The 15,143-nt window shown below is 49.4% G+C and overlaps 1 protein-coding gene and 1 long non-coding RNA gene across 2 annotated transcripts in view; one reads left to right on the top strand and one right to left on the bottom strand.

Moving 5' to 3' along the window:
• Positions 1–11,948, bottom strand: part of EPS15L1 (epidermal growth factor receptor pathway substrate 15 like 1) — a 92,312-nt gene extending 80,364 nt beyond the window's left edge. Inside the window, exon 1 of the mRNA XM_054578847.1 lies at positions 11,894–11,948. Coding sequence (XP_054434822.1) covers positions 11,894–11,926 — 33 coding nt within the window. The 5' untranslated portion in view covers positions 11,927–11,948. The remainder of the gene's footprint in view (positions 1–11,893) is intronic.
• Positions 11,949–12,144: 196 nt separating this feature from the next.
• On the top strand, positions 12,145–14,627 carry LOC129074813 (uncharacterized). Its single transcript, XR_008529596.1, has 3 exons — positions 12,145–12,468; positions 12,593–12,989; positions 14,293–14,627. It is a non-coding gene; the product is annotated as an uncharacterized LOC129074813 (long non-coding RNA).
• Positions 14,628–15,143: the final 516 nt, after the last annotated feature.

The raw sequence follows: 15,143 nt of genomic DNA on the forward strand, positions 1-15,143 counted from the left end.
AACCTCAGGAGGAAGGGGGTGAGAGGCGTGCAGAGTGGTCAGGGCTCAGCTGGGCAAAGATCCGCCACGCAGCAGCGGAGCAAACACAGTTCACAAAGCCTCACTGGGCCTCGGTTTCTCCATTTGTAAAGTGGGAATACAGCAGTTCCTCGTATCTGCAGTTTCACTGTGGTTTCAGTTACCTGCAGTCAGCTGTGGTCCAGAAATGCTACATGGAAAATTCCAGAAATAAGTAATTCATACTTTTGAAATTTTGCGCCATTTTGAGTAGCATGATGAAGTCTCACACTGTCCCTGCTTTGTCCCTCATGGCACATGAATCATCCCTTCGTCCAGCGTCTCCATGCTGTACCTGCTACCTCCCATCAGCTGTCTCGGTCATCAGACTGACTGCCGCAGTACTACAGTGCTTGCATTCAAGTCACCCTTACTTTACTGAATAATGGCCCCAAAATGCAAGAGCAGTGATACTTGCAATCTGGATATGCCAAAAAGAAGCTGTAAAGTGCTTCCTTGAAGAGAGGACGTGTGAGGTTCTCCCTTCCAGGAGCCCACCCACACCTTTCTTCCCTCTCAGGCCTGCATCTCCTAAACTCTAAGGGTCCCCATGAGGCTTGCAGCCAGGAGAGCCATGGACAGCGGCAGCTCGTCCTGGGCTGACCCCCTGAGCCTGTCTCCAAGGCCCCCTTTTCTCTGACTTTCCAGTGAGCTGACAGCAGCCCCACCTAGGATCTCTCCTGTTGCTTCTTCTATTCTAAGCCCTTCCTTGCTTCACTGTCTCTAACTTTTTTCCATACTCTCAAAAAAAAAAAAAAAAAGAAAAAAAAAGCTGCCCTGGCTGGTGTGCCTCAGTGGATTGAGGGCTGGCCAGTGAACCAAAAGGTCACTGGTTTGATTCCCAGTCAGGGCATGTGCCTGGGTTGCGAGCCAGATTCCGAGTTGAGGGCATGCAAGAGGCAACCAATTGATGCATCTCTCGCACACTGATGTTTCTCCCCCTCTCTTTCTCCCTCCTTTCCCCTCTCTCTTAAAAGAAATAAATCAAACCTTTAAAAAATAAAAATAGAAGAGGTGTGAATGTATTTTTTAAAAATGTAGTGTACATAGGGTTTGCTACTATGAAATTTCAGGAATCCAATGGAGGTCTTGAAATGTATCCCTCAGGGATGGGGAAGGGGACTACTGTAACACAGTGCCACCCTGAAAAGTACTGTAAACACCAAATTATACTAGGAAAAGCGCACTCTGCAACAGGAAGCCATTATACATCTATTATTATGGTAATTGTTATTATTATTACTATTGAGACAGAGGAGAGGGCTCTACTACAAAGAATCAAGAGGGTGGGGAGGGAAATTGGGCAAGGCTATTAATCAGGACTGTGCTGCAGGTGTCAAATTAGAGTCCTCACACCTGCCACACAAACGATCTTTGTCAAACAAAGAAATATTTCACCAAATAGTGAATACGCCATAGCACATGTTATACTAGTTTGTTACTTTCAACTAGTTGGCTGAGCTGTGCTCAAAATCCAGGACAGAACAGTCTGTTACCAGTTCTCAGTCGCCAATTTTTAAAAATGTACAATTTCATTACAGTAGGTTAAGTATATACCTATAAAAACCCACTTAGGTGGTTGTGAATTAAAGGATATTTTCTAGTCCTGGCTGGGTAGCTCAGTCAGTTAGAGCATCATCCTGATATGCCAAGGTTGCAAGTTCAATTCCCAGTCAGGGGACATACAAGAATCAACCAATGAATGCATAAATAATTGGAACAACAAATCGGTCGTTCGTTCTCTCTCTCTCTCTCTCCCCCCCTTCTTCTCTCTGTAAACAAAACAAAAAATCGATTAAAAAAATTTTAAAGGATATTTTCACCCTGATGGGTGTGGCTCAGTTGGTTGGGCATCATCCTGCAAAGCAAAAGGTCGCATGTTCAAATCTCGGTCAGGGGACATGCCCAGGTTGAGGTTTCAATCCCTGGCTGAGGTGTGTACGAAAGGCAACTGATCAATGTTTATCTCACATATAGATGTTTCTCTCCCTCTCTTTCTCCCTCCCTTCCCCTCTCACTGAAAATAAATAAACAAAACTGCCCCCCCTCCAAATGCCTATTTTCTAGCGGCTAAAAGTCAACCAAAAAAATTAATTCCACAGAGTCAAATGCCAACACTAACAGTTTGGCCTGAAAGGAAATGCTGATTCCACAGCCTGGTGTGTGAGGAGCAAAATAACAGCACTGGCTGGCCCCAAAGCACCAGCAGGCTCTCGTGACCCACTCAGCAACCCTGGGTGTCAGCTGAGCCCCTCTGGCATCTTCTTCTCTGTGGAGAAAGCATCCAAATAGAGGTAGGGGTATGCCACAGCACAGAGGCACATCTCACCTTTACCCAGGAAAACACCAAAGGGAGAAATGTTTGCAGAGACACATACCCGGGTCTATGGGGTTCTGGGACTCCCACCACGAACTGTGCCCTTTCCAGGGCAGGGGGGATGGAGAGGGCTAGCCCACCCTCATAACTTTAGTCCTGGTTAAGTTCTCAATGCGAGGGCCTCATCGTCAACAATTTTTGTCCTGTTTAATCTTTTCTCTTTACAAAAGCATTTTCTTTTTCCACTGGAAAATGTAAAATTGAAAAGCACATCCTATGCAGATTAAGAAAAGCCAATTTTCTATCAATCCGTTTAATAGTCAACAGGCACGATTATTATGGTCACTAGAAAATCACTACCTCTTGAACCTCTTTCTCACCCTTCCAGAGCAGAAGTGAAGAGACAGCAGGAGCCCCAGGAGGGACGAGTAGGGGCTTGGCCCAGGACACTGGGTGGTCCTTAGGGGAGTGGGCCTCGGCCAGCAGAACCGTATGCCTACTTCTTCACCGAAGTAATAAAACATCCCCACAGATCAAATGCCCATCAGAGGCAGACAGAGAGACAGATTGCCCCACCCACCCCACCCCATGATACCTACCTGCCTCAGGAGCTGGGGGACGCAGAGGGAACAAAGCTGTCCCTGCCCTTCCCTGGAGCCCACGGTGTGGCATCCACAGGAGAGAATGATCCAGGCACCCCGCCTCCCCAGGAGGCCTGAAACCAGTCATTTTACCTCTCATTTTCTCAGTTGCCTTGTTCAGAAACAAGCACAGGGAGGACGCCCAGAGAGGTCAATGATAAAAACACATAATGTGGGTATTCAACTGCACTTCCTTACTTCTGTTCGAGACCTGTGCCCCAATCTGTCCCAATATCGTTCTGGGGGACCCTGGGTTACCAGAGTCAGAGAACGGGGCTCTGAATGGGCAGAGGACGCCGTAGACGTTGGTGGAGAGGTCTGAAAGGCTACACATCTGCCTCCCCCAGTCCTGCTGGAAGAGAGGAGGGGCGAGAAAGGGAGATGCAAGACCCTATCCCTCCTTTAGCGCCAGCCCAGTAGAGGGATTCATCCTGCCTCTGCGGGCTGAGGGAGCACACCACGCTGTGTCTGTGACTAGCAGAGAGGAGCCCATCTGAAGGAAGGGATTCAGTTCTGTTCACCTTGGTCAGATGGGGGGTGCTCAGTAAACTAAATGTGATGGTCTCCCCCAGGAATGGGGCTGCTTCTCAACTGCATCTGAATGGGGGGAAATCTCACCCGACACAGGAGGTCTGTTGCAAGGTGGTGGGTCTTTTTTATTTTTTTTAAAGATTTTATTCAATCTTTGGAGAGAGGGGAAGGAAGGGAGAAAGAGAGGAAGAGAAATATTGATATGCAAGAGATACATCTATGGTTGCCTCTTGCATGCCCCCAAGTGGGGACCTGGCCCGCAACCCAGGCATGTGCCCCGACTGGAAATCAAACTGGTGACCTTCTGGTTCACAGGCCAGCACTCAATCCACTGAACCACACCAGCCAGGGCATGAACGTGGTGGGTCTTGTCTTAACTAACACAGCCACCCACCTGGCATCACCCAGCTGACAGGCCTGTCTTACCTGCTGGCTACGTACACACACACACACACACCAGCTTCTTTCTCCTGTTTCCTCCCCCCACTTAGAGGGCCCCTGGCCAAACAGCCATCCCACACATTCCTTCCATCTCCAGTCCCCTCTGCTCTTTCAGAAACAATCTCGGGCCAGGTCACTCTTTATCACTTCACGCCCACAGCATAGCAAACGCCAGGCATTCCCTGCATAAGCAGTCAAAATGTGTCACTTCTCTCCTCAAGAACCTGCCACAGCTCCTCACTGCTTCCCGTAATTTGGACCTGACCTTCCATTCAGCCTTCCATTCATTCAACAGATGAGTACTAGGCACCTGGGGTACAAGGATGAATTAAAACAGGCAGAGCCCCTGCTTTTGTGGACCTAATCGAGGTGGTGGGGGAAGAGAGAACATCTATCAAAAGATCCCAAAATTAAATTACAAACTGGTATTTATGAAAGTACAGGGCATCCCTGTATTAACAGAGAGGCTGGGCCAGTCTGTCAGGGACGACTTCCCCCAAGGAACTGATGTGCCAGCTGATATATGAAGAGGAGTAGGGATTAGCCTAGACAAAAGGGGAAAGATCATCCCAAAGACAGGCCATAAATAACATGTGCAGAGGCCCTAAGGGAAGAGAGAATGTCAGCTACGCAAGCAACCAAAAGAAGGGCCAAGGGGCCACAGCAGAGAGAACAGGGAGGGCAGATCCAGGAGTTGCAGAATACAGGTGTGCCGCACGCTCGGTGGGGCACAGGCTTGACCCAGTCCAGACAGTGTCGGCCGGCTTTCCTGGCCCATCGCCTTGCTTTCGACCAGTGTGCACAGAAGAAGTGACTTTTTATCAGCCAATCTGAAATGCAATTAATAAATCAATTCTGCTAGCAAGACTACAAGAATCCCACCGAGCAGGCAGAACTGGAAGAAAATCAGGAGATAGCTGTTCGTGGTCATCTAAGCCTCTTCTTCTCTCCAGTGGCTTGTGGCACTAAGAGCTGGCACTACCATGACGGGCAAAGTACCCTACACAGGAGTGGCCTTTGGCAGGTCTCCCTCCCCAGGCCTGTCATCAGCCACTCTCTGGGCAAGCAGACATCGTCAGTCCCTTTTGTCTCAGGCCAATTTGTAGGCCAGGCACAGACTCCTCTTGTCTCATTTACCAAACCCTCTATCCTAAGTCACACTAAATAAAAGAGGGACGTGGACCCCAGAGTCCCAGCCCCAGACTTGCATTTGGTCCTTTGAACTGGAATTAGCTGGAATTCTGACTCTTTGGCTTCTGCTCATTCTGCTTTGCCTCTGTCTGAGAGGCCATTCCTCCTTCCCTTCCCAGCATCCCCACAGCTCGGCCCAAACGCCCCTCCTCCCCCAGGCAACATCTCCAGTACACTCAAGTGGAAGCAAGTTACCCACCCCTCCCCCAGCTCAGACCACCCAAGGCCTGACCCTCCTTGTGTATCAGCCTGGAAGCACTGAGCTCCCATTCTGGCAGGGAAACCTGATGATCCCTCACAAAGATGATGAAGAGACCTTTCCATTTCCCCCCTCCACCTTCCATTGAGAGGAGATTAAAACAATAAAATAAAAATTTAAACAAGTGATCTACTCTCCACCAGACTCCACGGTATCTAGTGAATAGGTAGCACAACCAATATTTCCATTCTTTTTTTCTTTTACTGATTCTAGAGAGAGGCGAAAGAAGGGAGAAATACAGGGATAGCAACATTGATGTGAGAGAGAAACATCAGTCAGTTGCCTCTTACATGCGCCCTAACTGGGAACTGAACCCATATAACCCAGGCATGTCCACTGACCGGGACTCAAACCAGCAACCCTTCGGTTTGCAGGATGATGCCCAAACAAATGAGCCACACCAGCCAGGGCAGCATAACCAGTGTTTAAAAACAAATGAGATCTCATACTGTTTTAAGGCTCAGGAGCTTTCAAAAAACTTTTTTTCAAAAACAAGAAACTCTAGCCCCAGCCTGGTGGCTAGGTTGGTTGGCACATCATCTGAATACGCCAGGATGGCAGATTCAATCCCCAGTCAGGGCACATACAGGAGACAGCCAGTGGATGCATGGATAAGTGGAACAAATCAGTATCTCTCTTTCCCTCTCTCTTCCTCTCCCTCTTTCTCTCCCTCTCCCTCTTTCTCTCCCTCCCTCTTTCATTGGTAAATAAAAATTAAAAAAACAAAAAAACAAAACAGGGAACTACAGTGAAATGCAGAGCCCAGTCCTGGGTCAGAAGAGCCAAGTGAGCAGAGCTGGCTGGATGTGACTTTTCACAAGCGCCATAATACCTAGTGGCCTCAGTTTACCTTTTACAGAGTAAGGATAAGACCCGCGAGAGTGACAGGGGGTGGGGATACACTGTGTAATCCAACACACGTCTTCTGCTCAGACCTTGGCACCTTCGTGGTGAGGCCTTCCTGGACCTCAAACACGGAGCCTCTCGCCTCGCAGCTCTCACAGCGCGGTCCCACCTGCCATGGGTCAGACTCAGTACACACCCCCTCATTTCCTTTTGTCTGTGCCTCCCTTAGAATCTCAGCTCCGTTGGGCAGGGCTGTCTTCAGATTCACTGCTGTATCCCACCGCCCGGAAAGTGCCCGGCAAAGAGAAGATGCCCAGTAAATATTTGCTGAAAGGGCGTGATACACAAATAAACACACAGACAGCACATCCATCACCCTGAAGGATCCTGACACTCTACAGCTGCGAGGCAGACATATAAAACTGAGTTATTCCCAATTTGCAGATAAGGAAACCTAAGTGCAAAAAATACTGCACAACTAAGGGCACTGAAATAATATCTGGGGACCATGACACTAAAATACAGGTACCCTAAAAGACCTCAAATGATAACAGGGCTTAGAGTCTTCTTCAAGGAAGAATATGTGTGTGGATGCTGGCTACTCAGGTTAGATCCAGGCAGGGAGAACCTGAGAGCACCTCCAGGGATGGGGGTTGATGAGGTGCCTCTCACCTGGGTCATGGTGGTGTGTCTGTCTGTCTGGCAGCACAGTAATGTGGCACAGCCTGAGCCACTGGAGAGTGGGCACTTAGCTCTAAGGTATCATCTGATCCAAGACAATCACTCCACTTCCCAGATCAGTTGATTGCGGTTAAGAACAAGGCATGGGAAAGTTGCTTTAAAGTTCAAAACTGGGGCAGAGGGGGTGAAACTAACATGTTCTTGCTTGATCTGGAACTACTTAGTTAACAAAAAACAGGCGAATGCAGGTCAATCAGACAGAGACAGCCGAGGAATTCTGCATCTTACAGGGCGGGGCCAAACTTTGCTTTCAATCCTGGCTCTCTCCCCACCAATTTATGCCGCATCACCATTAGCATTCTAGTAAGATACAGACTAGCAATTATTTTAGAGGAAAAAACAAGGGACGAAAGGACAGACAAGTGTCCCAAGCGATCAGCATTCATTCCAGACACACTGGCCGGGTGTTGTCTGGGCAGAGTGCCCAGCCGGCTCCCTGGAAGAGTGGAAAGAGCAGGCTTTCTCAGGCAGATGGATGTGGGTCAACCCCAGCTCTCCATCCACCAGCTATGGGACTTCAGCAAGTTACTACAATCTCTATGAGTTTGTTTCCCATTTGCAAAATGGGAAAGGAAGCAGATGATAGAGCAGGGAGGACCCCAGTGGTCTGGAGTGGATAGGGGGGAGAGATGGAACCCTCTGGGCACAGGGAAGACTCTCCTTACCAATGAGTCCAGTGCTTTCCTCCAGTTGCCATGAACTTCCTAGGTCCAAGGGCAACACAAGGGACCCACCGGATGGACTGGAGGGAGAGCTCTCATTTAGGTGGGCTTGAGGAAAGTTACCACCAAAGAGGCCTCTGAGAACAGCTGAGCAAGTAGGATGTAGCAGGAGGTCACAGCATGAGGTTCCACTAAGAGAGCCTTGGGGCCTGGGGAAAGCACTGAAAAGAGCAAGAAGTTTGCGTGGAGACAATGGAAGAGCGGGAGAGCAAGCCCACAAGGTGTGGTGGAGCGGGAGCAGGGGGCATGGGGATGCCAGGCCAGAAGCAATCTACCTGGACATACTGGAAGGAGCGGAGTGAAAGCTGCTAGAGGTTTCTGGAGCAGGCAGGTGGTTGAGGATCCATTTTAGAAGATGAATCCCGCCTGAACTAGGAAGGAGAGGCTCAGCAGGAAGTGGAACAGCCCTAGCTCATGAACTAGTGGGCATGGTAAGGATGTCCAGCAGGCCGGCAGGAGCAAAGGGGAAACAGGGTTAGGCTCCAGAAGATGGGGGACAGCCGATTTAGAGTGTGGTGCATGAACACACCAGAGACCATGCCAAAGACGGACCACAGAAAGAAAGGATGCAGGTGGAGAAGGCTGACATTTGGGGGTAGAAGAGAGTGTGAAGGCCCATGGGTGGACTACAGTGACAACTGTTTCAAGGAGGACCAGCCCCAACAATGGCCACTGAAGTTAAGGATGGCAACATCGCTGGTAACCAATGAGAACGTATGGTACAAAAGGGTAACACAGGTGTGTTTCTGGTGTGGGTGAGGCAAAGGAAAACTGTGCAGAGACAAACGTAAATCAATGAGATGCTGATGGAGAGGGGGGAAAAACCCATTCCTAGAGGAAGAACTACAGACTCTTCAAACTAACAAGACCTACATTCAGGGTGGGGAGAAGGAGACAGCATAAAGATATCAGAAAGTAGGGAACAGACCAGGAAAGCTCCGACGGGAAAAGCACAGGCAGTGCTGGGGGCAGAGGGGCGGGGGCATCTTGCTGAGAGGCGGTGGCTCACGCTGAGCGGCCCTGGCAGAGGACGCTCCCCGCTCCTCTACAAAACCACTAGCTGAACCACCTTACTCACCTTCAACTGGCCACCCACGTCCCAAGTGTGCCTTACACCTCAGTCCAACCAGATCAGAGCCTCCTCCACCAGGGGATCCCCACTGCCCCAACCAGGAACTACCCTGGAATCACATCCATCACTCCCCTGTAATTATCCATTAACCGCAGGATCTTCTCAGCCAGAATGGAAGCGCCTGGAAGGACTGTGCCTCACACCTGGGTCGACAGGACAACCTGGTGCAGTGCTCATTTAAGTACAGGTATAGAGTAACGATGACATGATTACCCAAAGGAAGAAAACCTGGCCATGGTTTTCTGTGACCTGGCCATGCCCTGAACTTGTCAGAGGTCAGAGGATCCAGGCTGTCAGTCTCTTACAAACCCTTGTTCAATTTTGCTCCCAGCACCCATGCCACACACAGAGAAGCCACCGGTGAACAGCACTGGGCAGTGCAGGTAGCCGGTCCCTACTTCAAGTCACCTGTCATAAGTAGAGCCCCCCCAGCAGTGTGTCTTCCTAACAGAACCCCTCAGCATCAATCACAGCCCACAGGCGTCTGTGGGTCTGTCTGCCATCTGTCTCCCCAGTAGACTGAGCACCCAATAAGAGCAAGCACAGGCTTCTTGATCGCATGCCCCTGAACCCATGCCCAGCACCCAGGATCAAGAGGTCTTAAGACAGGTGACCAGGAGAGGACTCTGGAAAAAATGACATTTGAGCTGCCACCTGAAGAAAGGAAAGAAGCCAGGAATTGGAAGATCAAAGGAAGAAGCAGGGAAGAGCACTTCAGGAAGAAGGAACTATCTGTGGAGACACCCTGAGGAAAGAGGAACCGAAAAGCAGCAAGTATGAAGTATGACTGCAGTGTGGGTGCCAGAGACAGCAGGCGAGAGAGGCCAGCAGACACCAGCAGAGCTTCCTGGGGAGAAACTGGGATTCTATTCTAAAAGGTACATAGCCTGACTGACCTGATTCAGGCTTTCATACCTTACTTCACAGCAGGAAGTCACTGCCTTCTTCTAAAGCTAACCCTTTATCAGTAAAATAAGAACCCCCTCTTTGTTGTGCTGATAAGCACCAACATGTTAGAAAGCCCTTAATAAACTCTAGAGCACTCTGTCCTGACCCCATGGCTCAGCTGGCTGGAGCGTTGTCCTATACACCAAAAGGCTGCCAGTTCGATTCCCGGTCAGGGCACACGTGGAGCATGTACTTGAGGAAATCAATTGGTGTTTTGTTTTGTTTTTTCTCTCACATCGATGTTTCTCTCTCTCTCTCTCTCTCTCTCTCTCTTCCTATCTAAAATCAATGAAAACATTCTTGGGTGAGGATTAAAAAATAAATAAAGCACTCAATAAATGTTAACTATTGTCATCAAAGTTCAAATTAAGGCTAGTGGAAAAATTTGATAGGAAATTTTAAAAGACGCCCCTCAAAAAACAGAAGTGCTTTGCCCTGACCAGTGTGGCTCAGCTGGTTGAGTGTTGTCTTGCAAAGTAAAAGATCTACAGTTCGATTCCCAGTCAGGGCACATGCCTGGGTTGCGGGTTCAGTGTCCTGTCGGGGCACACTGCTGGAGGTGACTGATGGATGTTTCCCTCTCTTTCTTCCTCCCTTCTCCCTCTCTAAAAATCTAAAATCTTAAAAAAAAAGAAGCACCTTCTCATTAAATAAGCCTAAATTTCAATCCTAACATCCTAAACTGCAATTGACTACTAATAATAATACCCAACATCTGTAGGCCACTTAGTTTACAGAGCAGCTTTCATATCTGTTACAAGAACTTGTTAATTAGTAACCACTGGCTTTTAATGCTTTCAATTTAATGACAGTTACAAATTGGCTAGTTCTTGCAAGGTTTAGTAGGTATGCAGGTCTCTCTCCTTGGAAAGGCTGACCACTCATGTCAACCTGCCCATCGGCTCTCCTAGGGTTTGGCATGCTTACTGCTGTGGTCTCTATTCCCACATGTCCAAATCTGCCGGAGAATTAAAGGATGATAATTATAGTATCACTCAGTGCTTCTGATGTGTCAGGCACTGTTCTGAGGGCTTTACAGGCTTTATCTTCACATTTTCTCAGTATTTTCTTTCCTATTTTCCAAATGAGGTGACTGAAGTGTGGAGAGGCTAAGAGCTTCATCTAAGGACACTCAGAGGGAGTAACTGCTGGAACCAAGATTTGAACACAAGATGATGTGACCCTGTGTCCTGACTCTTAATTCCTTACTAATTCTTCCAAAATGGCTATAATACGGTACTACAGCAAATAGAACACAGATTACTCAGCAAATAAAGGCAGCTGTTATTACCAGGACACAGGTAGTTTCTAGTTCCCACCGAAGTGTCACCTCCAGGGGAGCAGCGACCTTGTCAGTCTGGGTGACTGCTGCGCTCCCAGCACCTGGCCCAACGCACATCGGACGTAAGAATAAATGAATGAATGTCCCTCCCAGAAAGCAGGGCTGCTTGCGCATGGCTCTTTTTTCCACAGTTACTGTCCCTTAGAAAGAGCCTCAGGCGGACAGGAGGACACAGAAAGACGCCTGGAGAGCTGCGATCCCCCTTTCACGGCTCTGGTGTGGCCAAAGCAGCTCCCAAGGGAGGGAGAGATGAGTCCAGGATCCCGCTATTGACAGGTCCTGGCTCCGGTGTGGCTCTGCCCTCCACCTCGCGGGGGACACTGTCCGCCCCGGAGCTGGGAACGGACAGGAGACAAAGACTCGTGGGGCCGCCGCACCGGCACAGATGCTCGCTTTCCTCGCCCACCTCCCCGGAAGGGAGTGCAAAGCCACCGTGCCTCGCCCGGCCTGGGAGCTGTGGCGGACGACTGACGGGTCTGGACCCCAGGCCCAGCAGATACGCGCCGCGGGCCCGCCTGGTCGCCCCACGCCGAGGGTCGCTGGGGCGCAGGAGGCCCGGAGCCGGCCTGTCACCTTCAGAACAGCCCGCCCCCTCGCGCGTCCTCTGCCAGGGCCGCTCAGCGCGAGCCGCCGCCTCTCAGCAAGATGCCCCCGCCCCTCGGCCTCCCCGCGGCGTCCACCTCGCGCCCCGGCACCGCGCCCCCGCCAGTCCTCCCGGCCAGTACCTGCTGAGAGAGCGGGAGGAGCGGCGCCGCCATCTTCCCACGGACTCGGGCTCCGAGCGCCGGGGGGCGGGGGCGGGACCGCGCGTGCGTACTAGTGCCGGGAGAGGTGCGCGCGCAGCTGGGCCTGGAGTGGGCGAGACCGAAGCAGGGCTGCGCACGCGTAGCTCTGCCTACAGGGGTGGAGTTGAAGGTGGCGTCACGCGCGTCCGGACCAGGCTGCGGGGGGGCGGGGCCGTGGGAGCGCGCAGGGTTAGCGAGCCCTAACCGGTATGGACTGTGCCTCACATCCCTGCGGACGTCTCCCCGACTTTCCCTGCTTCATTACTCCAGGTTCTTGCTGATGCCGGGCCCTATGCTAGGGATTCCGGTCGCCTCCCCGTGAGCCTGGCAAATATATTATGGGGATCCTCTGACCACCCTGCAAGAGGATCGAGACCCTCGCCCTGCCCCACATGGTGCCCTGTGTCCTGAGATACCTGTTTGTGTTCGAATCTGCGTCTGCCGTTTTAGGGCTTTGGCTGAACTGGGTTGCGACACAACCTGTCTGTGCTGCAGCAGCACCCACAACGCCCTCGGTCAGTTCCCTGCCTCCGCTTTCCAGCTCTGTGACTTTGGCAAGCCACTTAAGTAGCCTCTCTGGCCTCTAAGCTCCTCTTCTGAAAAGAGGGAATAATAATAATGTGTTTGGTGTTGTTCCAGGTCTGCCTCGCACTGTGCCTAGCATGGAACAGGCACCTGATGTTTGCTGGAGGACCATTCCGGAGCGGCATTTATTTAGACACTGATAAAATTTCTGAGGTGATCTAAGTTAAATTACAGCAGACGGGAGAGTGAGAGAGGGAAAAAAAAAACCAGGCTGTTACAGCTGGGGGCCAGCTGGCAAGACCGCTTACACACCTGAATGTACTTGGAACTTCGAGGTAGCTATTTCTGCAATTATCTAAAAGAACAGCCAAGGCGACTTCGAACCCCAGGAGCCTTTGCTCCTTGTTTACACAAGAACTTTCAGGGCTTGCCCACTATTACCTACGGACTCTGTACCTATTCCAGAATGAGCTTGCCTCACCTTCTCCCACCTCCTTTACCTATAGCCAAGGTAAATTTTTTCAAAACAACTTATATTTTCTCCCCACTACTTGATGTGTAAAAAACACTTACCCAGTCCAGGACAGTGGACATGTTGCCTTTCCCACCTGTCACTGCAGCTAGTGGTTTAGACTCCATGGCCCAGGACCTGTCTACTTTTTCTTGCTAGCAATGGCCCAATAGACCCTTTCTTTCAAAAAGACTTTCAGCTTTGGAAGTTAAAAATTTTGTTTAACAACACTTTTTGCCTTCCATTGGCTATGGACACCCACTCATCTGTGGCGGGTTTCCACTAACAAGGTGAGAGGAAGAAAGGGCCATCCAGGCAGCTGACCAAAGTGGCCCAAGCTTTCTTCAGGACAGGTTACCCCCCATCCTCACCTGGTCCCCCATGACCAGAATGTACACCAGGAGTGAACCCCAATGCAAACTATTGACATTTGGGTGAAATGTCATTCATCACTGTGACAAGTGTGCCATGGTGGAACACTTGACATGGTGGAACATGTCATTGGTAGGGGAAGTTACACAGATTTGGGGACAGGATATAGGTGAATTCTCTCTACTTTTCACTTCAGTTTTACTGTGAACCTCAAACTGCCCTATAAAACATTTATTAATTTTTTAAAAATTCATTCCTCAGTCCCACCAGCTCCATCTCAAGAGTTCACATGCAGCTGGTGGCTACTGTATTGGCCAACACAGGTGGAGACATCTCCATCTTCATGGAAATTTCTCCAGGACAGTGCTGCTTCAAGAGATGCTCTGAGGGTCTGTGCTGGTCTCACCCATCTTTGTACAATTGTTTCCAGCATATTCTCCATTGGCCTGGCTCTCCTTCTTCCCTTACTAACTTCTCAGAGGTGAAACAGGTAGACAGTGTTTGAATCCCACCCCTGCACAGCAAGGGAGTTTTTAGTTTCTGAGACTGATAATCAACCCCTGATGAATCATGAAGACCAATGCAGCATCAGCTAGAAAAGTCCAAGTTCAAAGGTCTGCCAACTTTGGCCAAAGTGGAAACAAAACTTGCCAGAATTTCACTTTCTGAATGGACTGATCATCTACCAATGTTCCATATATAATTTCCAATGTATTCAGCTTATTTGTAGTATCACTGGATTCCAAAGGTTGGGTGTCCTAAATATGATTATTTCTACACAAGTTTCTGCATGAAAACTGGTCTCTTCAAAACAGAAGACTTCTGTGTGTGATTTTTAAAAGAAGCAAATTGATTTGAAAGAAAAACATTAAACTGAGAGGTAATCACTATTTTCACTTAAGAAAATGAATTTCGTTCCTTTGACTTACAGAAAACGAATGGCCACAGAAGTGGGTCACAGAGGAGGAGGAAAGAAAGCATCAGCTCCTTCATGGCACTTCACATGTCCGTGCACAAGGCCTAGGTTCTCCAAAATGACCAGGATGCCAGCAGAACACACAAAACCTTTCCAAACTGAGCGTGTTGTGTAAAGATATCCTACTGAATCCCTGGCCAGCAAGGCTAGTTGGTTGGGCATTGTCCCACAAAGCAAAAGGTCGCAGGTTTGATTCTGGGTCAGGGCACTTGACTAAGCTGCGGGTTCTATCCCCCTTCAGGATGCCTGCGAGAGGCAGCCTATCAATGTTTCTCTCCCTCTCTTTCTCCCTCCCCTCTCTAAAAAAATAAATATCTTTTTAAAAAAGATTTCATATTGGAACATTTTCTCATGTTATTAGAAATTTATGAACTGAAAAAATAAGGCATCATTTCCCCTTTTTCAAAATAACTTTTACAAATTTTTATATATAAAACATTCTGGGGTTAAGAAAAGAGCATCAGGCCCTAACCAATGTGGCTCAGTGTGTTGGGCATCATCCCGCAAAGCAAAAGGTCAGCAGTTCGATTTCCAGTCAGGGCACCTGCCTGGGTTGCGGGTTCAGTCTCTGAACAGGGCACCTACAATGTTTCCCTCCCTTTCGCCCTCCCTTCCCCTCTCTATATAAAAAATAAATAAAATCTTTTTGTAAAAAAAAAAGAAGAAGAAAAGAGCCTCAGGTGTTTAGCCAGCCTCTCCCCTGCCTCTGGCCTCCAGCACTCGGGCTTATACAGGGGAAACGTGTCATACATAGGGGTGGGGGCTTAAGGAAACCACTGAGAAGCGTAGGAACATTTCTCCAAGAA

The sequence above is a fragment of the Pteronotus mesoamericanus genome, unplaced genomic scaffold (assembly GCF_021234165.1).
Source record: "Pteronotus mesoamericanus isolate MK-2021 breed Mesoamerican mustached bat unplaced genomic scaffold, CSHL_Meso_final contig_502, whole genome shotgun sequence".
NCBI lineage: Eukaryota > Metazoa > Chordata > Mammalia > Chiroptera > Mormoopidae > Pteronotus > Pteronotus mesoamericanus.